Here is a 25,666-nt window from a genome sequence, read left to right as displayed (position 1 = left end):
TCTGGTTGTGTTTTCTCCACAGCATTAGCCAGTAAACGTCAATGCCCTCGGAGCGTTAGTTCTCGTGGTGTGGTGTCCACGCAAGAGAAACACCTGCACACGCTGTATTACCTGGGTGGCCGTAGCTAGCCCCCACCCATCCCCGACTCCAGGTTTGTGTGTACTGCCACCACGTTATTCCCATCACAACCACCACAGTGTTTCGTAGGGGGCTGCAGCCTCACTGCTGATGTCGCAAGCTTTTGGCCTCCTTGCAGCGTGTTATTCAGGGTATGCAGTTGCTGCGTCGAATTCTCAGCACTGCACTTCGGTGGGAATCGATGCTCTGTCAGCTGGAGGGCCAGTACCTGGGCAGCCCATCAAGTGTCTCGAGTGGTTTGCATAAATGTCTCTCCTGGGAAGCTAAGTATTTGCGGTGTGAGCATGACCTCCTTGACTCTCACAGCGCCATGTTGTGTATCATAGTTCCGGGCCGGCTCACCCTGGTTCCTTTGGCCCGAGCGTAGTACACGGGGGCCTCCCGATGCAGCCACACCGCTGCCGTCACGCTCGCTTCGGGTATTATGCTCAAAGCTCCTCCGTTGGGACGTCTGCCTGGTCCCGTTGGCGCCTCTCGCACTGCTGAAGCCGGAGTAAGGCTGCAGTATCGAGGGCCAGGAACTTCACTCGTTGATTTGCGCCCCTCTCTGCCTCATCTTCACTTTGCTGTCTAGGGTATTCATGGGTGATGCTTCTGGTTCCCTGATCAATGGGGCCTCACTGCGGTGTCTCGCAGTATCACTTGTGGTGGGTCTCTGTCTCATTAGAGATCCCTCGAGCATTCTCCACCGACCTTCGGCCACCATCAGGCTCGCCCGCACAGGGCACCTCTCTGTCATTGCAGTTCCTCTTCATGTGCCAACTGCCTGGGCCCAACAGGACCCACTGTGTATCTCTTGGTCCAGCGAAGCGATTTCCTCGTAACTCGGTCAGTGTGTGTCAGGCTCTTTCATGTCTCTTCCCATTCATTTCTGTAGCTTGCCCTTCATGTTGTCGCCTAGCTTTTGTTGGAGACTCCAACTCCCACGGAGCTCACGCAAGGGCAGCCATTTTGCCGTTCGTGCAACAGCGCCCCTACCGCTTCAATCTTATCTGCAGTCTTGTTTCCCCCAATATGAAACCTGCACGGCCACCTCGTTCACTTTTCTCACTCATTCCTCTGTACTGCATATCCCCTTCCGCCTCGTCCTAACTCCCAGAATACCAATGCCCCCATTTCACCCCTAACCCAACTGTTTGTGAGACGCCCATGACCTGCTTGGCCACCAAAGAACCCCCCTTACTCCAAACCATCTAACTGTCAACACTAGCCGAACATGGCACAATCCTATAAGACTACATATAGGACACCAATTTGCCCCCATCTGGGGATCCAGTCCTTTCGCTCTCACTTCCCGGGCAAAGGAATCTTCAGCCTTTATGTACTTTCTTTTATTTATTTGTTGCATCGGGCCCTTCAATGAGTCTTGATTCGTGGGCGATCCTTCCTCTGCATCACGACCTACCGCTCTCTCCTTCAGAGACGTTCTGAAGAACCTGTTCAGCTTTTGAGCCCTTAGTTACCCTATAATCCACCTCTTTATTCTCAAAAACCAAGGCAAATAAGTATTCCCCTTTCCGATAACCAAGATGTAAGAGGCCGACAGGCCCTGTGCCTTAATAGGTTGAAGTTCGAAAGGTCCTGGTAGCTTTGCACTTTGTCCCCTTCAAACTGAATGGTGCATTGACGTTTTGCTCTTCAGCACTGCGCTCTTCTCGGTATATCGAAGGAACCTCACCACAACCGACCTCGGGCCTCTACCCCTGACCATGCCACCCCGTTGCAAGGCATAAATTAGTTTTCAAAAATTGATTAGCATAGTTTGCTAATAAACATTTTCTTGATTAGCAAACCAACCCACTTGATTAGCAATGCTGTACTAATATATTTAATGTCAACCGACATTATTTATACCCAAAACATAAAATGAGCATCAATATAGCATTTCAGTCTACCGCTGAAGACATTAATGAGATGAGACAGTCCTGGCAAATTCATTAAAATTCTGCTAGACCTGCAGCTCGAGAAACTTGGTTTTGTGGTTTGGATGTTGGAACTCTTGAACATATGCTCTGGGATTGTGTCAGGGTGAGGGGCTTTTGGCAGGAGGTTTGCACTATGTGCTTACGGGTCCTGGATTGTAACATTGATTTGGATTTTAAGACGATGGTTATAGGCTGTGGTGAATTGCTTGAAGATCTTTCTATGTCTGAGAAGAAATGTTTGTTCAGAGGGGCTTCTGTGTCCAAGAAAATGATCTTACGGGGTTGGAAATCCCGGATCCCGCCAACAGCGGAAGGTTGGATTGATGAGATGATTTCCTTGGCAAATATTGGTGATGTATAGGCGATTGAAGAAATTGCAGGTACATGCTAAGGTGTAGGAGGTATTCTTAAATCTGTATTAACAAGTTGAATGTATATAAATCTGTATTAGCAAGGGTTGTGTGTGTGTGTGTGTATATATATATATTTTTCCTTTTTTTTTCTTTCTCTTTTTCTTTTCATGTATTCAAGTATTGTTTGCATTGTGGTTCTCCGTTCATATTATGCTGTATTTGCTTTGTGATCTATGTATTCTTGTTGTGGTAAAAGTTAAATAAACATTTTTAAAAAAAAGAGAGACACTTGGTTTATCTACTCGACCTAAGAGAAATGCACCAGACCCATGACAACGGATGACAAATATGTAACTGTGCTTTCTTTGAAATGGTTGTCACCACAAACCTACTTTGTTTGGCCCACTGCGGCCACCCGGAGGCCAGCCATTCAAAGTGAAACTTGTATTTGACATGTACTGCTTCCAAAGTACATGTTTAATAAAAGCTTCCAACATCCACAGCAAATGGTACTTGCACTTCCTAAGAACCACTAGACTGGGCGAATAGACTTTGCAAGCCCTGGATGAATGTCTGTAAAATGTTAGCTGCATGAATGGACATAAATAAATAGATATGATATAAAAAGGCTTTGAAAACAGTGTGGCCAGCACTCTTAACGCAGGTGTGAACAGATAATGCAATCCTGATCATAGAGCAAAGAGTGCTCTGGAGGCCAACTACAATGTATGGTATTGCAGCAGATCTGAAGATGTATTAGTCTGGATAGAACTATTGATTGCCAATTTGCAGAAAAATCTAGTTAGCTTTGTGTATTCATTATGTAAGAGGAAGGAAAGTAAGAGACTAAGAGTGGATGGCATGGCAGGCAGAGAACTGGGAAAACTAGGTGGAATATTGCAGCTTTCGGCCAGCTCACTTTCAGCGCAGCTGGTATAAAGCAACGGGGTGATAAGATAGAAGGGCAACTAGTATGTGATGAGCTCATGGGTTGAGCACCAGTTACACAGATGTATGCAATGAGCACAGACCTGTGTTTCCACCAAAGCATTTGGGCGTGTGATCGTGTACATTTTCAAAAGTGTTCACTTGTCAATGTGATGCATCTTCCGCAATTAAATGAAACCTAGTTGAAACTATGAGATTTATATGCACTAACCTAAATTTCTCTAAGGCCTTGAGATAAAACAGTGTTTTACAGTAGCAATACTGTAATTATGCATTATGTAACTACTTACAATTTTAGGAATGGAATTTACAGGACTGTCTTTTAAAAAAAAAAAGAGTACATACTGGCCTTCGACAGACAGGACATAGCTTAATAAAATTATCATCCCAATTATGTCTAGTTAATTATTTGAAAAAGAAAAACAAATATCCTGCCTTGCACTCCCACAAAGGCCTTTGGCACTTAAGATTGGAGGAGCAGGTTACTGCTGCCATCTTTCTCCATTAGCCCCATTGAACTTGCAGTAAACAGAGAAAAGAGGGTGCAGAGAGACCGGGCAAGAGAGGAAAGCCGGGTGAGCTGGGCTTTCATTGAACACAGCAACTTAAATAGCTAGCTTAAGCAAACCTACATAACTGTATAGCAAATTGCTATGCGACACTGCTTATTTTATGCCTTGCCGTTGTGCTCTCTCAATCTCCACTTCTTTGCCACCTTCATCCGAAAACCGGGTATTAACCAATGTCTTGATAGTCTTCATTACATCTCTGGCTGACTCTCCCTTGCACTCCAGCATGCTGAAGACGCGCAAGTTGTTTTTTCGCTCACTGTTTTCAAGGTAATTTAGCTTTAATTGGTAGTCCTCATTCCTGGATTCCAAGTCCGTCATCCTCCCCTCGAATTTCATTTCAAAGATATCCGCATTGAAGTGATTATTGTCCATGCCTTCGAGCTTCGTCTCCAACACCTTCACTTTTCCTCTCAAGTTGGAAACTGAAGGCTGACCCTCTTGCAATATGTCCTCCTTCGTGGATGGGGCCTGAATGGCCTTCTCCAGGGGATGTGCCCTACTTTTCTCCTCAGTCTCCACTGAAACCCTCCTCCGCCACAACCTAGCCTGCCAGACTAAGCCTTCTCCAGAATACTTCAGTCTTCACGTGATAATCCTTTCACTGCACTGGAAGTGGGCCAAGTCCCAGTGGCCCTCTACGCCACCTAAAACTAGCACTTCTGGATCGGGGGTACCTGTGATTTTGTGAACTAATATTGGCAATCTCGGTCATATACCCGCCTCAAGTGGTTCCTTCTAATGTTGTGTGGGCCCTGAGCATCCACGAGGCCTCGCAGTGATGAAGCGGCGGCCACTGTGCTGCCAAGTGCCTGCACACCCACACGGCTCCTAATCTCCACCTGGAGCTCTTTGTAATCCACCACTAGCCTCAAACTTCCCATGGGCACCATCCGCCACAGTCCAGGGGTCTCGCTGGCACTCCGAGCAGCAGGGTCCACACTTCCACTATTTGGGTGGCTGCCTCGCATGATACTCCAACCAGATTCCACAAGCATGTAACTGCAGGCCAAAGAACCATGCAGGTGGCCACAAATTACCTCAGAATCCTCTTGCATTCAAGTCTGCATAGCACTCTCCATGGGGCTGGCAACCTGGGCTCAAATCCAGCAACCACCACCCTGGTCATGGCGCTCCTGCACCCGCCCGGTCCCGTGACTACTGTTACCCGCTATATTAGCTACACGGAGTCCAGGGCTCTGATCCTCCGCACCTCCCAAATACGATACGGTGCAGAATTTCACTGAGGATATTTCTCAGACCTCAGGCGAAGCCGCAACTGTCGCACAGGGAGCCTCTTCTCAACATGGGGTAGGCCGCTGTCTCTTCTATCTGCCTTTCTCACTCTTTCCACTTATAGAAGGGCACCGTCGGGATCTCTTCGACATCCCAACACTTTCCACTTGGGAAGCAGATGGTATGTTGTTTCTCAGCAATGCATGAGTAAAAGACGTGGGCGAACAGAGCTACCTACGTGCCATCTTTGTCCACGCCCCGTGCTGGTCTTGGATTGGATGATGATTGCTATACGAAGAGAACCACTTCTGTTCTTGTGTGATTGGATGAGTCCGGCCTCCTTCTGCCTGATTTGATGATGCTTGTTTAGTGGGATAGTGGGGAATTTGGGTTAAGGAATAGACGGGGGGCGGTAGGGGTGTACAATTGAATGGGTAGACTGGAGCAGATACGCTAGGTACCAAAAATGGACTGGGTGGACCTGTATAGACTGAAATTCAAAGACTTGGTTTAACATTGTCTCAGAGTTTGAGATGCTCACAAGACTGTTCAGCCATCCACTGTTGGTGTCATTTGGGTTTGTGTGCTGCTAGCTCGATTCTCAAATAAAAGATTTTAATTTCATTTTCACTTTTAGTAGTCCGTAGTCAGTGATCAGACCTACGGTAAAGGTCTGGGGACCAAATGGGATATCTTTTGGGAATCCAGTGCTAAATTATTGGTCCGCCTGTAGTTTGGAATCTCAGAAAGCAGCATTTATTTTCACAGTACTCACTACACTTTCTATATTTGCAGGCTAAATAGACATTTGAAACTCCCTTGATGAATTAAGTGATGGTCTTGTAGCCTTGATGGCAGCAGTCGGTAGAAGTGGAGTACATGCTTGAGACTTTTCCGCAACAGCCATTTAGATTTGACACCGTAACAGGTTTTGTTTTGTATACATAGTAAAGAGTATGACCGGAACTAGCACATTGTGTATCTGAATCCTCATTGTTTCCTCGAATGCCACTGGTGGCATTTGAATGAACCACACACGTGATGCTATGGGCCAATCCTTTGGGACATAAAATGATTAACATCATGCTGGGAGTGGTGTGTTAATTGATTTATGTAGGGTTAACTTTGCTTTCTGTTTTGTTTGCAGGCCAGGTACTTGGCGCAGATAATAGTGATGGGGGCGCAGGTGGTGGGAAGGGCCTTCGCAAGAGCCCTTCGTCAGGAGTTTGCAGGTAAGCAGAAAGCCTTAGTGTTGCTGCAGGTAATTTCCATCTTAATTGTCCTTACAAAAATTCCTCCTTGGGAGGTACACGCATCACAAAATAACATATCCCAATATGCAGTTTCTTCAGATCATGCCTGTGTCTCAAAGTTCATTGACATGTCACTATCCTACCTTTGGGAACACATGCATGCACCCGACATTAAGTTAAATGGGAATTATGACTCGCATTATGAACTGCGCATATGGTCTTTACACTTCAATAAAGTATGTAGACCACTACATCCTGGATAAAACTGTGGGTGCCTCAGCAACATACTGTTGTGTTTCCTTAAATGCTACTCCTTTGGTGTGAAGCCTGGAAGGGGCCACAGTCTTGAGAGACTTGTACAACTTGACACTGAGGAAATGCTTGCAAGGTCTGGCCATCGTGCCATTTCTTAATTTTCTAGGATGCCATGCTGCATGGGTCTGGATTTGCTAAAAAAAAATGTCTACCTGGTCAAGGGAAAGAATGTTTGAGGTATCTACTTGTCCTATCAAACAATCTAGTTGTCCCATCTTGCTACCTCAATCAATAAAATATGGCACCCTATGTCACCTACAACCCCTGTATCATTCTTGCTTTCATTGAAACCAGCAATAACAGCTAATATTTCAGCGCTTGGCTGGGGAGGAATTGTCATGACGTTCTATATTTTAAAAGCTGATATTATTTATATTCGTATTGAATCGAGCTGACAATTTTATCAGTGGTTATAGACCCTCTGGTGCACAGAATTCCACTATGAAATGGGAAACTAACGAAATGCATTGACTTTGTAGGTTCCCTGAGTTGCATGGGTGCTGTACCCTCTCAAAACTGCAGGGAATATGTTTCCTCTAATCAATGGCAATTTTATAGGCAGCGATTCAAGGTATCCAAATAAAGGGCTTACAGGTCCATCATCTAGGATAAAGGTGAACCTTCAAAATGAGCTGAAATCACCCAAAAGAAAATTGTCTGAGAAATAGATGGGATTACTCACACTGACAGAATGTGAAAATAAGGTACTTAAATCAATGGAGCCTGGTGTATTGTCCCTGAATAAAAGTAGGTTTTGTATCACTTGTCACCATCAAACATTTGCAAACTATGTTTTACTGCACATAGTACATGGCATTGCAGCATTTTGCTTAGCACGCACCTCAATGGTCAGGACAAAGTTTAAAGCCGTAACTGTCTTGATGTCACATGCAAAAAAAGTATGCCACACAACATGTTTGCATCTGATATTAGTTTTCCTTTAGTCCTGTTTGCTACTGATTTTGTTATGATGTTGAACTTTTATGTATTTTCTGTGCTGCGTACAGCTATTTAGGGCTGATGAAGCCTGTATAGCACGAAGAAGACTAATGTGCTATTAGCGAGAATTTAATTTCTGACACTGATAAAACAGACACTAATATTGACAGCAAACACAGCTATCTATGAACTGTGACAAACTGCAATTCTGTCACTTCTCCCCAGGGCTGAGCCTTTCCCTGTGAGGATAGGGAGGTGAGCCTGCTCTGCAATACCCTCCTTAGCGATGGGGGCAAGCGGGACATCACCGGGAGAGACTCCCTGCCTGGGGACAAGTACTCCCGTTCTCATGGGGAACTCTGTTCTCATTGGGAACTCCCTAACCAAAGTCTCACCAACCCATCTGCGACCAAAGCCAACAACGAACTCTGTGAAAACATGGAATACTGAGACGAGGAAACCCATTGGAAGAATACAGATCTGTAATCAAACAGACACTTTGATGCTGCGCCAGGGAAGGCCCACAGCCCTGTAATATTGAGAGCCAAAGACTTTCAAAGCGAAAGAACCTGCGAGCTTCAAAACAGCTGGTCACGCTACGTGGAGGAACAGGTGGACGCGCGGCTTCCAACTTTACCAGTGAACACAGTAGAAGACTTGCGTCGTGTTGGAGAGAGGAGGAGAAGCTTAAGTGGACACAGAGCATCCTGAAACAAAGGCAATTGGGTGTGGGACCACAAGTCAGCTTTGGTGGACCTGGGGGTCCATTATCACGCCGATACCACCTACAACATGGTTCCTCATCGCGAACGTATTGAAGGAAGAGCGAAGAGATTCCTGAGGAACCGGGAAGCCAACCAGACAATTGGAAAAGAGGGCCCGAGTTGCCACAAATCCTGGTGGCGTAATTCCTAAACAAACTGGGTTAACTGGGAAAGCGTGAGGACCTGGAGGGGGACCGTAAGAACAACCTATGCAACAGTGCGGTTTGTTTCAGACAAGATACAAGGCTAAAAGTGAAACAAGAACAAAGGAAAGGAACACGCATAAAAAACCCAAGACGAGTACACGGAAGGAAGAAAGATTAAACCAGTGGAAAAGATGGTAGAGACCGTGAAGAACCTTGTATCATAATTGAATGATTTAATCAAAGTAATTGCTAATAACTATCTAAAGGTACTTTATTGAATTGAACTTGGGAGGTTAATTGTGACCACATATCTAGAATATAGTTAAGCATTCCGAAGCTCAATCAACATTGGTTGCGTTGTGATCCCGGGGTGCTGTAAACAGTGCATCATGTGATCACTGCCTGTAAACACATGAGAAAGTATTAGACTAGATTACATTTTGAAGCATGTTGGCCGACTCTATGAAGTGCAAAATGAATCCTTCTGGTTGAGATGTGTCTCGGGGTGGAGCACCTCATTATCAAGTGCAATTGCAAAGGCGTGGCAGGCCTTTGAAAAAGAAATGAAGGTTGAAGACCTGTTTCTGAAAGAATAGTGGTATTCCGTGTAGGAAGTATTCTACTCTGTTTTGTATTCTATTTTTTGCGCAATAAAGTGTAAAGATTTTTTCATCACATTTATTTACCTAAAACCTTTTCACCTAATGTAGATTAATAACACTATTCGCCGAAAACCTGTATCCCAATTCTTTTTTTTTTTAATTGTATTTGGGGGGAGGGGAGTCCCCCCAAACCCCTGTTTTCAAAATTTAACACTTTACCCCACCCAAACATACATACATATATTTTAGATTTAAACAAATGCAGTGACTTCTTGCTGCCCTATGAGGTCTTTCATCACAAAACTCTGAGTAGTCCCTTCGACCGCTAAGAGGCACCTACAGAATGCAAATAATACCTGCTATGGGCCTCAGCCAAAATGAATTAACTTATTAAGATAGAAAGTTATTCTCTAAGAAGAATAACGGACTTACCAAGTAGTCTTCCCATAGAGTATGACGTGCAGAATTTGGTTTTGGTTCTGCCAAACTTGACAATATACAATGTAGACATAAGTTATAGAAATATGTCAAGGGTCCTTTTTAGAATTTGAAGTCTCGTACTGCTAGGGGATTTCCTGCTAAGAACCTATGTTAAAGGGGTATTGTAAATGATACATTTATGAAAGATGGGGTATTTTGGGGCAAAAACATCAAGATAAAATGGGATGACTTCTCTGATTCCAGTATTAAGAGCCATATTAAAATTAATTGCGGGATTAGATTATGAGCAGTATTTGAGGGATCTGTCAACTAAGGCATATTGTAGTGAATACTATCCTTATGCCCCGAATATGGAAGAAATTCCTAGGTATATGAATGAATTTCCAAATAATCTGATACAGCGTGATTGAGGATTAGGGTTTAACACAGTGAAATTAAGGAAAATTACTGGTGCTTTTGCCAAAAATCGATCGATCACGAAGGACTTGCCAGTTGTGTATGATGCAACATATTGAAAGTGATCATATATGGACTGTGTCAGGCATTAAACCCACTACGCAGAAAACATTTGTTGGCATATGGGCATTCTGAAGTACTGACTGCACATAGTGATAATCTGTGGGATAGATGTGAGTGGAAAGGACTCAAGTCTAATATATCATTTGACACGTTTATGATATGAAATTGCTACTGTGATGGAGGGATTGTGAGCACGGAATTTCAGATTATATATGAAGGTGCCTGTCTACTCTCTGGATTTGTTTTCTTGTGTTATAGGAATGTACTATTTGTATTATGTGTTTTTTCATAGGTGTATAAAAAGCTATATATTTATTGCTGTCATTATATGAAATGAATGCTACATTGTACCACCATCAATTCTGCAAATCTCTACATTCAATCTTTATCATGGCATTACTACTGTAAATTTGAAATAAATAAGAAGGCTACCTGGATCCTATTTAAATGGATTTTTCAAACTCAGGCTTTATTATGACTGCTGATGGGCTGTACATTGTTGCGAAACGAACCTTACCTGTTTTCGAGAACTGTGTGAAACTTGCTTTAACAGAGGCTGGTATGTAATGCTGCACGGAATTTGTGTTCTCAGTTCATGTGCCACGTTTTCACTCACACACGCTTGCAAGCACTATCAATGTGCCAATGACCTTTAACTATATATGTGTATGGGCGACTCTTTTGAGAGAACATAGATAGACCTCTACACGAACACTCATTAACTCAAAGTGTCACTTACCACCAACATCGCTATCTGGTTGAATAAACTAGAGATTACTCAACATAGATATTTAGAGAAATGGCATTTCTTTTTTAAAATAATATTTCTTCATTCAGGTTGCCATTACATAATATTAATATACCATAGCAATCATCTTGACCGTTAAAGCAAATACCAACATAGTCTAACCATAGTAGACCTAGAAACCAAGAACAGATGCCTTTTAAATATTGTGTGACAGGACAGATGGCAAGCAAATCAGACACCATGAAACCAATAGGAACACATTTGTAAAATCCAACCACAATCACCTGTATACCTATGGTATGTGGTTAGTTTGCAACTTAACCCGTTCTGCCAACTTCCTTTGTAGGAGATGCCACATACCTTTGGGTCTAGAAAGCGGGTCACCATCTCGCGGTGTAAGGCCTCATATCCATGGACCTTAGGTTTATGCATCCACTGATTAACCGAGGGAGAGACCATGTCCATCCACTTAATAGCAATACGTTTTCGGGCCAGCAACAGCGCCAACACCACAAACCTGCTTGCATGCCTTGGTGTGGGCAGAGGGAAGCCAATCGGACATATAAGGGCACAGTGGAAAACAGCAGTATTGGAGATAGCTGTCAGGATATGTGTGACCTGATGCCAACATTCTGCTGTTTTTAGGGCATGTCCAAGCCATGTGTAGGAAGTCTGCCCAAGTTGTTAGCACTTGGGACAACCACTGGTAGCTGTAGGGTCAAACTTCCTAAACCTCAGTGGTGTATAGTATGTCTAGTGAAGGAACCAGTACTGTAACGCCCTGTGTGTATAGTTGTAGATCATCTATTTTCCTTAATTTTGTGTTATCAATTTGTGTCCCCAAAGCTTGCTCCTATCTCGTTTTAGCAGTATTCTCAACAACTGGCGTTTCGATCAGAGCAAGTTATATAAAGTTCCGAGACAGTGCGTGATGTGGTGTCCAAAGTCATCAAGTAGTGTAAAAAGGGACTTCTCTTGGGTTCCTCAGGGATACATTGGAGTGTGGTCTTCAATTCCCCCTTAATGTGGGCGTATAAAAGTGTGTTTATCATAGAGGGAGTGGATAGTTGACAAAATGTATGTAGTGAAATTAAGATACCGTCAATGAAGAGGTCCTCCCATTGAATAAACCCCCTTTTATGTAGTTCATGGATAATGCCTTTCTCTGTTGTAAACAAAATATCCTCCTTATGAACAAGGTGAGCCATTGCAGCGTAAATGGGTTTGAGACAGGAGACGGTGTGTGCACATGATATAATTTTTGGGACGCCCCATGTGTACTTACTACCGAATTGATGGATGTGGATTGGCACCGAGACCTATCAGTGGGTGTTGACTCAATTGCAGCCGGTCTGGCAAGCATTTTTTCCACTCTAACTCGTTGGGGTGTAGGGGCACATTGATACTAATGAATCGCGTGCTGAAGCACACAGATACGTGCATACAGTTTAATAGTGGGCACATTCAGACCCTCGGGACTACATGGTAGCACCAAAGTCGCCCATTTGATGCAAGGTGTTTTACCTCCCCAGGCAAGATCAGTGAGGCTAGATGTGACCTTACTGAAATATTGAGTGGTAAGTTGAATAGGAATATTGTCAAATACAGGTATTTGGGAAGAAATAACATTTTCACTAGCGATACTCTAGCCATAAACGTTAACTGTAAACTGGAGCATCTTTTTGCTTTGCTTTGTAGCTCGACCAGTAAGCAGCTATAGTTCAATGTCTATAATGAATCAACTGAGTGAGCCACATGTATAGCCAAGCATTTAACACTAGACTGAGCCCATCTGAGGTTCCCAACAGAAGTGCTGCCTTCTCAGTTAGGGGAAATGCCTGTGACTTTTCCCCAGTCAATACTCATACAAGTGTGGTTACCGAAGTCTGTTATTTAATTAACAACCAGCCGAAGGTTGCGTTCAGATTGCTTAAGGAATACCATTGCGCATCTTTGATATCTCTCTCCCACTGAAGCTGCTTTTTAGAATCTTTTCCACCACTGTGTGTGCAGTGCAGCTCTGCCTGATGCTACTACACACCCTGTGATGGACATGTTGGGGCCAGGCTCTGCACCCCGCTTTTTTCCATGCACTCTGCTCACATTAGGGACACTGCTTCTTTGATGGTTTCTCCTTACAATCTACAACATGCAAAATCCGACAGTTTTCAGGGTTTGAACCCTGCTTTGACTTCGGGCATCTTTGTCCTCAGTGGATTTGTCTTTATTTCCTAGGTGGGGGACACTACATGCAGGATTGCGTATATTCTCAGTCGCGGCACCCTAAGGCACTTCTGGGAACAGGAAGTCAAGCGTTTCACTTTCTTCTATAATGAGAAGAGTGACAAAGGGTCGTTGCACTGAAGAACTATCCCCAGTTCAAATGGACAAAAAGAAAAAGCACCACCGGAAATCTGTCTACAGGTGGTTTTTCAAGGTGCCATTCTTTTTCCTCGTCGAAGAAAAGGAGCCAGCACTCCAGGGACACCATCAGGCACCACAGGAACCTTTGCCCACTCAACCCTCTAATCTGCTGGAATGGGAAGCCTTCAGACTTGAGATACTTGACATCTTTGTTTTGGCCTTGGTGCCGAAAGCTGCGGTCTCCTTGTTGATGGCTTCTGCACAGTTGAGTCCACTGCGCTCTGTCGAGCTGAGACACTGATCTATCGTTCAGCCGAGCACCCTCAGGCCCCACCGGTAGAAGTCTCAAAGTTGCAATGCTCGATCTTCAGAAGTACGTCCTACGACATCTACACTTCCTTCCACGATGCCACCGTGTTGTGGACTTCCCAGAGGAGTTCTATGGTGAGCAAGTGGATCTTACAGCAGGCAAGTGGCCTTGACACCTCGCCAGAATTGAATATGCTCCCTGCTTCCACCACAGGTAATTCACAGGCAGCTTTTCTGCTCCTGATTGCCAAAGGGTGGATACCTTAGGATTGCTAGCCCCATCCTGTCCCAAGGTACAATATGAGATCATAGATATCCTGGACGAGGGACCAAAGAAGCAAACCCTGCTGCCTTTCAACCAAGCAGTTGAGGCAGCAGTCCTTGAGCTATGAGCCAAACCGGCCTTGGTGCCGACTGTAGAACCATGATCACCCAGAGCCAGCATCCTCAGACTCATTGTTCCTATCTGCTCCTGTATCACCGGAGAGTTTGGTTGTACAGGCTGCTACAGCAAACCTGAAAACTGCACCATTCCCCTCTTTGCCCCCTGACTAGGAGAGCAAAAGACTGGATGCATGGGGAAGGAACGTTTTTGTCTCTGCAACCCTCGGCCTTCATTGCATCGACAACTCCTGTGCCCTGGCCCAATTTACTTTTGGACTTTCGTCTGTCCTCACAGCAGAACACATCTCTGAGGATACCGCGGACTCCCACCCCCCCACCCTCTCCCCCCCAATGCAAGGATAACTTTCTGAAACACCCCCCAAATGTCACATCAGTTTCCCTTTGTTTTTATATGCTACGTACAGTTGGTAATGTCTGTTTTTAAAGCCATTATAATAATGTTGTACATGATTCCTGTGAGCCATGTCCTAATGCAACATATTAAATACAATTTTAACATGAGGAAATCGGAGACTACTTTCTTTTCAGTAATCCATTTTAAGTGTTAAACAATGTGTATCAATAACCTGCACCAGATATATAGATGCCACTCGCTTTTCACCTATTAAGGGGGCCAGATTATATGTGCACTGGCTCACATTCTTTTAACATTCGTCTGCCTGGAGAAAAGAATACTTTTAGTTCCATAATCCCAAACTTTTAATTTTCATCGCAAATGACTTGTTTAAAGTTATAGTTAATAAAGGTAATTCTAGTATTGTACTCACTGGATTCAACTGAGGTAGGTTTGTAGGGAAAGATGTATATTGTTTATTTGTTGCTTACTAAAAAATGTGCTCGTAAATGGAATACACTTTAATAACAGATTGCATGAAACTATATAGGGGAAATATGAGTGTCCTGAATAGGTGGGGATTTCTGCAAGTGGGAGACTCCCGCTGCAGGCTTCTCACGTTTGTTTTTCTTTTCTTGCAGCCAGTCGAGCAGCAGCCGATGCACGTGGCCGGTCAGGGCACCAGTCGGCTGCTGCTTCCAACCTCTCTGGTATTAGCCTCCAAGAGGCACAACAGATTCTGAACGTTCCAAAGATCAATCCAGAGGACATACAGAAGGTGAGCTCTTGCTGGGATTTGCTATTTTCGAGCCCATGCAAAAAACCAAACCCACAAGGTGAATTTAAAATCTAGAACACATTGATGGAAGCTTTCACAATGATTTTCCATTCTCCATTTAATTCTGAACATGAGCTTGCTCGATGATGCATGAATTGCAGAGGGTCCACTGGCTTAGTTTCGTCATATTCTAGAACATATTCTGAAGGTGATCTCGGTGAAGTGATTTTTCTAGAAACTGTTAAGGTTCGCTGAAACAGTCGGTTAATACTGTGGATGACATTGAAAATGAGAAGGTGAGCTCATACAGTCTGTGGATCATCTGAGTCCTTCACCCGGTGGGCTCCTGTATTGACTTGATTTCCCACACATTTTATCTACAGTAATAAGCTTCAGGTGTAGACAAGACTTAAACACATCATTTTTTAAATTATTTTCTTTATTTTCTATGTTCCATAAAGGTCTTGGACGTTTTGTTTTACTTCCTTAATGTAAATTCTTCAGAAATGCTTATACTCTCCACTTCTAACCCCTAACTGTTCTGAGTTGAAAAACTGTAACCACTGCAAGACACACATCTGCGAATCACCATCTCAGTCAGTGCAAAAGGTGCTGGTTCCCTATCACGACTGAGTAATTCGATTTGTTACCAGGCAATACATGCAGTACAAAAATGTTTACTACCCACTGTGGAGCTAAGGGCTACTCTGTGTTCACAGGTGGTAATCCTTGGTTCGTTCTCCTCTGTGCTTTTGGTTTACAATGGAAGTGTAGTGCAAGGAGGCAATTTCCCCATCCAGTCCTTCATCTGAGAGGAAGCAAATGAGAGTAAACCCTGCCACCATTTCAAATCCGAAGGGAGGTTTAACGTTCCCACTTAGCGTCCACTATTCTTGTAATTTATTTTTGTTTCAGCTGTCTCCACTGTGCCTCAGAGTAGTTTTGAAAGGTATACTTTTGAAGATAAGGGTTTGGCTTGCCTTTGGTCTGTTCTATGTCAGTGCCACATACTGAATGGCACGTTTAGAAAAGCTAGTGGCTGATTCATTAATTTTTAAAAATATTTTTTATGTTTGTTTGTTTAGGTACCAGCAGGGAAGCTGTTGAGCCTTATTTTATGAGGCACACCCTTTTCAGCCCCTGAATGTAGAAAACATCCCAGCCATTGGATTGAATGATGTTAACATCATGGCTGCCAATCAATCCCATTGGAGGATATCAGCGGGGGTGACTATTTAGAGATTGCTTGGTGCCTTTAGCATCTATCTATAGGTCATAATGGCAATGGAGATAAGTGGGGTGTGTAATGTTAGTGTTGGAAGGCGATTACATAGACCTAGTAAAAATACTTCTCTTCATTGCTGTGAATAGAAGTCTCTTTACCCTAGCTATGCTAATGTAGTAGTGTGCAAAATCCAAACTGTCACACATTTTTATAATAATTCAAAGGTATTTACTTTGTATATGGGCATTACTTAAGGAACCTTTCTCAAGTTAAACCTTTTTTTTGCTGTGTCCGTCTCGGAACACTATAAAACAGCGACTACTTTGTTTCGTCTTGTCGCTAGAAAACTGCTTGTTCTAAAAGTAATGCTCATCAGGGGGATTTAAAGAAGTCTTTTGCAACATTGCACCTTCAGCCCCAGGCCTACAGAGTATTTAGACTCTGGACCTTTAAGGTGATCATAACAATGTTATCCATACCATACAAATGAGTTCCTGCCATCCCTGAAGGCCATCATTGGTGCGCTGTAAAAGAGAAACTTTAGCATCTTGGCCTTGGAACGATTAATTCCATTAATCTGAAGCAAGAATTAAGTTCAACTGAATCGGCAAAAAAAATCCTACCCAGCCCCAAGCCAACGGAAATGTCAGAGTAAGCGTTCAAAAGCTTGTTGGGGGTAATCCAACCGAACCCAGTCACCAGCCCCTAACCAGAAAGATCATACTGAATTGTAGTCTGAATTCTTTCTATGTTCCAACTCCCTAGCTGTATTACAGGCTATTCCACAAACCAGTAGTATTACTCCAAGCCCCACATGTATATCCCTTGGGCTGAACGCCGTCATTCAGCAATGCCCACTGTGACAAATTGCGGGTATTTGTCCCTTCTTCCCGGGGGGAGCCTCCCCCTTTGGGGACAAGGACTCCTGTTACTGTTAGGAACTCCCTGAGTCACATACCATAGTAGCATATGCGGGACTATCTTCTGCGTATATGAGCCTTGCATATTTATCTGAAGTTAATGCTGCCACAAACCAACCTCAAAAAGGAAAAAATAAATTTCTGCTTAACTGAGACAAGTGGAGTACCAAGGAGAGTATCTTACACAGGGGGAAGCCCCCTAACGTGATCATGCCTTGGAGAGGCGGACCTGAGACGAGCCATTGACTTTCGAGAAAGCAAAGAACACTTGTCTTATACGCCAGAGACCTGGCGCATCCATAATGGAGAGACTGTTGTGAACCAGGAAAGCAGAATCTGGTACCAGGTGGTGACGGGACCAAGTCCATATCGTGGTGTGCCGGACGCCCAAGGAATTCCCCCGCCCCCCCCAGACCATCAGAGGGAGCGTAAACAGTTTCATAAAGCCAGCATCCGGAAACGGCAGCAGCCAGAGAAGAGGCCGGGAACTGGAGACCAGTGAAACCCGAGGAACAAGAAGGTGAACACCGAAGAGGAATAACCGAGTGAATATCATACCCAGCCGCGTCCCCCTGCGTAAAGAGGTTACGGGAGAACAGGAGAAGCGGTAGTCCGCTGGGGAAACGTTGTATGGAGAGAGAAACTTGTCCCAGTAATAATGAGATACTAAATATAAAGTGTTAAACTGGAGCTGTGCAAAGCATACAAAGAGAAGAGTGAATCGCCCTGTATGGGAAGTAGATATAGACTGAAAACAGGCCAGTGAAAGAAGGTAAAATACAATGCAAGCCCAAAATTGAAGAATGGAGAAAGTATGACACAAAAACCTGTAATAAAGGAGAGGAGATATCAAGTGAACAAGATAGTTACAGATAGTGGGCCCAAGAGGAGAGAGATACCAAAGTGGATCAAACCACATTCAAGCTGAGTGTGTCTGGATTTAACTGAATGTGAGAGCTCTAGAAGTTCAAACAAGAGTGTGAGGAAGTAGCACAAGGAAAGCTATCGTAGACGCATCACTAAAGAGCATGCAAGCCCCAAGAATATTGTGGATGAGCTACAAGAATTAATCGAGGAGATATCCAGAGAATATACTAGAAGATCATTTTAGGAAACCAGCACCAGAAAGAGATGCCTTGATATAAAGAGACTACTAGAAGATAAAAGAATAGCAGGAAAATTAAGCCCTTAAATTGCTTGTATTAGTTGTGGGGTAAAGTAGAATTAGATTTGGACGGGGGGCATTATTTTCTTTAAGACAACCTGACAACTGACGAGCACCTTTTATTCCTTTAGATAGGCACGGAAATCCCTCTAGCAGTAGAGGAAGATGGGCCTCCCTATAAGTTTTATTAAAAGTAAGTCTGAATCTCTTTAACGTGGCCACCTCGTCACATATGGTGTCTGAATTGGGATGTCAACCAACTGGTGGAAGGTGGAGACCCGTGCTGTTCACCAAATTAAGTCCCAAAGCCCCTACTGTGGTCACTGAATAATCTGTTGGTTTTGACCTTACAAAGTATAGAGGAACTCTTGATTCCACCAGGCGAGAGGCGCTTGATACCGAAGGGACTTACTTTGGCCCCTTCCAAGGTACCTATATTACACTATACTAAAGAAATCAGGATTAGCCTGGCGATATGGCTTGGATGTGTTAGTAGGGGGTGGGAGCATAGATCCTGAGTTTAGGGGAAACGTCAAAATTCTACTACACAATCACGGGGAATAATCCCTATACAGTGAAAGAGGTAGAGAAAATGGCACAAGGGATCCTGGCAACGACCCTATTTTCAGTACCCCAAGAGGTAACATGTGTATTTAAAAGAAAGGTAGACATGTTAAAAGAAACAGAGGGGTGTGAGAGGCTTTGGAGAAGCGGATATCCCCATAGTACAGACCCCCCCCAACAAGAAGCCTCGGCCTAGCCTTTGCATAGAGAAATTACCCCGTCCTCAAAGAGGCATTTGCTAGGCTATTCTCAAAGGAAGCCGGACGCAGCTAGGTGAGTTCTTTTTTATCTTCATAAAGAAGGTTACTCTATCGGGTCATGTAACCAGGTGTGGCTTAGCCCAAACCCAGTTAGGGGTCCCCCGAAGCCATTGAAATATTGTTAGTTGGCCCATTCTCATTTGAAGGCCACTCATCAAGGAGTAGGTAAAACCCAGAGTCTGGTAATCCCTAGGTTCTACTGGCCAGGAGTTTTTTTCGCTCCTGTAAAAGCAATGTTTTGAGATGTGATATATGTCAACTGCAGCAACTCCAGTCCTAGGCGACCGTCCCCCCCTGCAACCCTTATCAATCATAGACATCCCTTTTCTCTAGACTAGCAATAGACATACGAGGTCCACCTGAAACATCTAAGTTAGGAAACCTATTTATTCTAGTGATTATGGACTATGCCACACGATATCCTGAAACATTTCCCCTTCGTATTAACACTACCCAACAGATATTAAAACATCTACTAGGAAATCCTTACGGACGAGACACTACATTCATGTCCCGCCTAATGCAAGAAGTAAAGGAGTTACTTAGCATCAAAACCCTACGAACGTCGTTCTACCATCCCAAGACAAATGGTTTGGGAGAATAGTTCAATCCGACATTAAAAGGAATCGGGGGATAAAATGGTATATCATGATACACTGGGCTTTATTCGTAGTCCAGAAGACCAATCCGGCATCCTTGGGCTATTCCCCTTTTGAGTTACTCTATGGGAGGGAACCTCGGGATGTCTTGGACATGCTAAAAGAAATCTCGGAAGAGAGCGAGGCGGCCATCTTATCAATTTCTCAAACCGTCCAAAAATTGAAAACCCATATGGCAGCAGTAGGAGAAAAACAAATGCCCGGTGTGTTGATCCTTCTCTGTTGGTCAATCTGTCTATGTTCTCTTCCCAACATCTGAGAATACAATGATTTTCAAGTGGTATGGACCTTATGAAGTCCTAGAAAAGAAAGAGCCCCTAATTTATTTGATATCCGAGCTTGATAGATGTCAAAAAACCCAAGTCTACCATGCTATCTTGATCAAAGAGTGGAACGTGGACCCCAGCGAGACATTTCATTATGGCTGCTCTCCTGACAGACTCAGAAATAGAAAGCCAGTTGATTTCCCTGATTTTCCACTTTCCTGCCAAGAAGATCTTAGCCACCTACTGTCTCAGTTTCCCAAAGTGTTTTCGGAACAACCAGGTAGAGCTGCTCATTTTTTCCATTACATCCGAACACCGTCCGGGAAAACTATCAACCTAACACCTTATAGGATCCCTGAAGCCCGGAGAAAAATCATTGAACAGGAGCTAGAAGAGAATCTAAAGGCTGATATCAAACCCTCTGAGATTCATTAGTCTATTGTCGGGGTGGCCAGACCTCGTCAGTCCTGGCGATTCTGTATAGATTTTAGAAAACTAAATTCGATTTCCATCTTCGTTAATTACCCAATGCCACAGATTGATTTAATGGAAAAATTAGGTTTGGCCAAATACATTTCTACATCCAGGGGTCGAAATTGGGATTCATGGAGCAGGAGCTGAAAGCAGCTCATGGTTGTGAGGAATATTACAGGAATATTACTCTAAGCAGGAGCCACATGACTTAACCAGGAGCTATTAAAAGAAATTTGAGGTCATGCAACAGTAATAATTGACTTGACTGACTGTACCAAAATGCTATTCTAGCCACATGAAACACATATTCTGGAGAAAAACCAGGTACGCACATAAGCCCCTACCCACAAATGTCAAAGTACACAAGGTAGTTGTAAGTTGGCTCGCTTCCGTGAGGAGGGGGCTGATGTGAGCATTTGATTTTGCTGAGGCAGATGGGCGATGGAAGTCTTGAAAGTAGGAGCTTTAAAGTTTCACTGGGTTTGTGAATTTTTCTGATTCTGCACAAACACAGTAAAATTTTACTGCCGCCAGTTTCAGGAAAGGCTTCCCTCCTCACCTCTGCCAGTAGGAACTGCGCACATCAGCCCTCTTGCAGGGGTACACCGAGGCTAAAATTTCAGGGAGGGGGGCTAATGGTGTTGGAGCTAACTTCAGAGAATGTGGGTGGGGCAAACGTCTTGTGTGGGAGCATAGAACTTCTTTACACATTCATTCCATGAGACTATTCTGGTGAAGCTTGAATGTTAAAAGCAGTTAACTTTGCCCTTTACCTCTGAAAGCCCCCACTTAAGGACTGCTGTGATAACCTCTGCCCCCTCTACCCTTCCAAACATTCCCCTGGCATCAGGGTTGGATTGGCCCATCCGCCACTTGGCCCGTGGCCGGGACAAAATCATGTGTAGGCCCCAGGGGGCTGGCTTCTGCCCACACCTGGTCCGGTTTATAAAAAAAAAAGCACCTGCAAACAGCATATTTCATCAAAGCAAGGTAAAACATTACCTTGCTTTGATGATGGATTTGCATGCAAGATGTGTGCATCATACGTTATGATGCATGCATCATGCGGCCAACATTGCACCAGACGAGCTTAACTGGTCTGCTGTTAAATCTAGGTTACCAGTTTAATGGTATCCACTACAGAGTAATTGCTCTTTTTACTACAGCTGATAAGCTAGCTCAGTGGGTTGAGCGCTCACTGCTGCGATGTATGTGATATCTGCAGGTTCGAATCCCAGCCTTTCGTCCTTCTGAGGTTGATAAAGGAGTTCCAACACAAGTTGAGTGATATTGTGTGCATTTTTGTTCTGTAAAAAAGAGCTTAAGTGCTATACAATAACATATTAGCATTTGGCCTTGGTCGTCTGCTTGCACTCACAGTAATTTGACAATATGGATCTATACACAGATATTAATGATCTTGTATGAAATGTATATCACATTAGTGAAATCATAACCATATTTTTCGTAGTGTACTTAGGAACAATGCTATTTGATGCCACTTTCTGTTTTGTCAAGGGGTGAAAGGTCATGTTTCATCGCTTCCCGGGATGTCACTTTCGGTTGGGGTCAAATTAAATCACTTCCGGTGATGTCATCAGAGATCAAGGGTTGTGAGGCGAGGGGTGGGCCACTTTTATTGAGGCGAGGGGTGGGCCACTTTTTTCTTGGGTGTCCAGGCCCATTTCTTGTCCCAGTCTGACCCTGCCTGGCATGCAAGTGTGAACCCCACATCACAATTTCAATTGCCTAAAAATGTATGCATGTATGCCTACGAATGCATGTGCTAACATGCCACCTACGACTGCACCAGCTTGGTTAAGGAACCCTAACCTGTAGGGGTCCCTCATGATCCGGAGGAAGCATCAGGGACGAAAGGGGTCTCTGAAGAAAAGAAGCCAAGAGTTGGGCACACCACGAGCGTATGGTACCATGGTCATGTACGCGTGGCATGGGTGGATATTTTAACATGCAAAAACAAGGGGGGGGGTGGTTCTGGGAGTTTCTCTACTAACGGCCTATATCCCGGGTTAGAGTCTCAAGCAGAGTCTTTAGCTCACCATTCTTTCACAGAAGAGAGATTTCCACTACACATCATTCTTTGTCCTGCGTAAGGGCAGTCCAGCACCGAAATGACTGGCAATTCTCTTCTGAACAAGAGTACTGCCAGCAACCTGTTAAGTGACTTCAATTCAGCAATCCCACTAAGTCAGTGCCTCGCCTGGGACGCTCAAGAGAAGCCCTTATTTATATATTTTTATGACAAGTCCTACTCTGGATGATAAACCTTTATATAACGCCCCTCTCTTTGAATCCCCCTGACCTCACTGAGCCAAGAGGTAGGTTTGTTTTGCAATTTAAAAACATTTATTGGAAAAATTAAACAATATATATATCACACTTTTATAATAAATTAATATTTGATAGCACACTTAGGCATATAACAGTGTTCAACAATGGATGATGTTGCACTAGCACACTGATTTAATTACTTAAGAGTTAGTATAGGAAGGAAAAGGTAACTGAGAATGCTTTGATGGTTTCAAGGAAAACAATGATGGAAAGAATGCAGTACAGAAATAACTGATAGGGTTTCACAAGAGATAATATGTTCACTTTTCCCCTGGTTGGAATTCACTCCCCCCCATGCAATATAAGGAGATGGAAGTGAAGCACACGGTTTTCAGGAATACAATCACAATACTATACGAATTTCAGTCCCCCCCCCCCCCCCCCCCTAGAAAGTTTAGAGAACAGGGATGATTTTAAAACACAGGCAAAATACTTTAAATGTGGTATGCAAAGAAGGGAAAAATATGCTAAAAATGATTTTAATTCCCTGTAGGAGGTTCAGGGTAGGTGATAGCTATTTAAGATTAGTTCAAGTCACACTGGCAATGCTCAATGAGGGATTAGCAGTTTGAAAACGAATTTTAGCAGTTCAAGCAAAAGCGGCTATTTTGACAGGAGCTAATTGGACCAAATCGCAAATCGTGGCACTTTTTCCGAGTGCGTCGAGCGCGATTACGGAAAAACTATAATGAATCGAAAGTCGGTTGTAGGCTTGTTGGAAAGCTTGGAGTCTTAGCTTTAAAATGAAAGTTCAATCTCGTTCCTAGCACGCGTGGTCCCAGAGATACGGATGATTTTGTGGAGTTTTTCGAATTGAAAGTAAACTTCAGAATGACAGAATTACACTTTTACAGCTTTGAAATGACAGAATGAACACACGATTCCTATGATGCAGTTCTGGACAGGTTCAAATGTTTTGAATCAGATTATTTTAAACTAAGAGATTGGTTCTGGCACAATTCTAGCTGAGTACTCCCACTATAAATTTGAAATAGGCCGTCAGGGTCTGGTCAGGTTGGCTGGTTCTCTCGCCACGGACGGTCTTTAGTACCGGTTCTGCTCACAGCGATCTGGTCTGGGTCTCTGGTTCTGCTGGTCTGGATCAAGTGGATTCGGGATACAGCACTGCTTTCTGGGTACCGGCACAGGGTTCTAGGTAGAATCAAACATCTCAGCCCGGCTGTTTGAATAATTTTCAAAAGATTTTGAGGCCTGCTGAAAAAGGATTCAGCTGGTGGTTCAGGCCTCAATGCTACAAGTTCTGAAGTCTGGAGTCTAAGTTCTGCAGATGGCCCTTCTGGATATTGTCTGGTCTGGCAAAATGCTTCGCAGGAAAGTGAATGTCTTGCCTGTCCAAAGCAGTCGCTTTTTATGTGTTTTGAAAATGGGTGTGTGCGTGGGCATAACTAAGCCTGCCCCTCACAACTTATCATTGGCCAAGCTCTCCTCTCTCCCTTGATTGGGGGAAGGAATGGAGCGTAATCGGGCATCAATTTTATGGCATACAGAAAGAACACCCCCCTTTGCATTTACTTAGAAAAATCAATTTTACCCAAAACACATATTTCCCAGATACAGTTTGTTGAAATTACATGTACACATTGCAGATGGATTAAGGTACATTCCTGCCTAACTCTGATCTTTCTAAGAGCTTGGGTTAAGAAATGACAGCATTTTTTCGTTTTTGGTAGCTTTAGCAACATTGGTTTTTCATCAAATCTTTACACAGACCTGTACCCTCTCCCTGAGCATATTACAGTAATTGACTATGTCTCTAGCATAAACACAGTGTCTGCAATATTAATAAATAGCGGGGTTCGGTCCCAGAACACCGCACAAAGTGGAGTTTGGTTTCAAATCGCGAGGGCATTTTCCATATTAAGGACCCCCAAATTGTACATTTCTGTGAGCTTAATACAAGATTTTATAAACATATATTTGCTGCAATGGGAATCCACAATCCAGTCTGGCCCGCCCCCAGAAGCTTGGTGAGTCAGAGATCACAGGCCTCTCCTTTCTCCAGAAGACTGTTTACAGTCCACACCCAAAATCAGCATACCCCATTCAATTGAAAGGGTCTTTTGTGTTGTGTCCTGCAGGCTGCAGGGGAAACCCCTCCCTCTCAATCAACAGGGCCATGTGATATCCTGGGCTGTTGTGTGTGTCTCTGAGGTGTTAATGGTTCTCAGGAAAAGCAAGTCTTTTGAACTTTTAATTACATAAGACCCCCTTCTGTTCACTGCACAGTTCTGCAAGACCGCTCTCCTGTCAGGATTTATAGAGCACCAGCGCCGGTCAGTGTCCAATGCCGGCCCTGCACCTATTTTTGACAGCTGTCTTGAATTAATACATTTCAAAAAGAGAGGATTTTACTTGATAGTATATGATCCTTGCTTGACATGGCATTGATGTGGATCTGCAGTAGAGTAAAGTAAAACACTCAACCATAGTTGGATTTTTGTTTGGTGTTTTCGGGCCCATGATCTTAGCAATTTTTGACATTAATAAAAACGGATTTTGAACAGAATCATCTTTCTTTGCACTGGTGGGTGGCAGGTCAGGGGACCATTTTGATGTGCGCAAAACTGCGTGGATCTCGAGGATTATGGCGCAAATGTGGCTTTTTCCGCCTTCTTGGATTTCCTAAGCCCACAGCACCAAATGTTGCAGCATAATAACTTGAACGTGGGTCAA

General features: G+C 43.8%; 1 protein-coding gene across 3 annotated transcripts in view; it reads left to right on the top strand.

The window, feature by feature from the left end:
* Window positions 1-25,666, top strand: part of PAM16 (presequence translocase associated motor 16) — a 69,460-nt gene that overhangs the window by 21,287 nt on the left and 22,507 nt on the right. For all 3 annotated transcript variants that reach the window (XM_069646850.1, XM_069646851.1, XM_069646852.1), the window contains exons 2-3: window positions 6,318-6,402; window positions 14,951-15,087. In XM_069646850.1, coding sequence (XP_069502951.1) covers window positions 6,318-6,402; window positions 14,951-15,087 — 222 coding nt within the window. The remainder of the gene's footprint in view (window positions 1-6,317; window positions 6,403-14,950; window positions 15,088-25,666) is intronic.

Source organism: Ambystoma mexicanum, chromosome 2q, assembly GCF_040938575.1.
Source record: "Ambystoma mexicanum isolate Mex_15411 chromosome 2q, UKY_AmexF1_1, whole genome shotgun sequence".
NCBI lineage: Eukaryota > Metazoa > Chordata > Amphibia > Caudata > Ambystomatidae > Ambystoma > Ambystoma mexicanum.
This window is presented reverse-complemented; position numbering and strand designations above follow the sequence as displayed.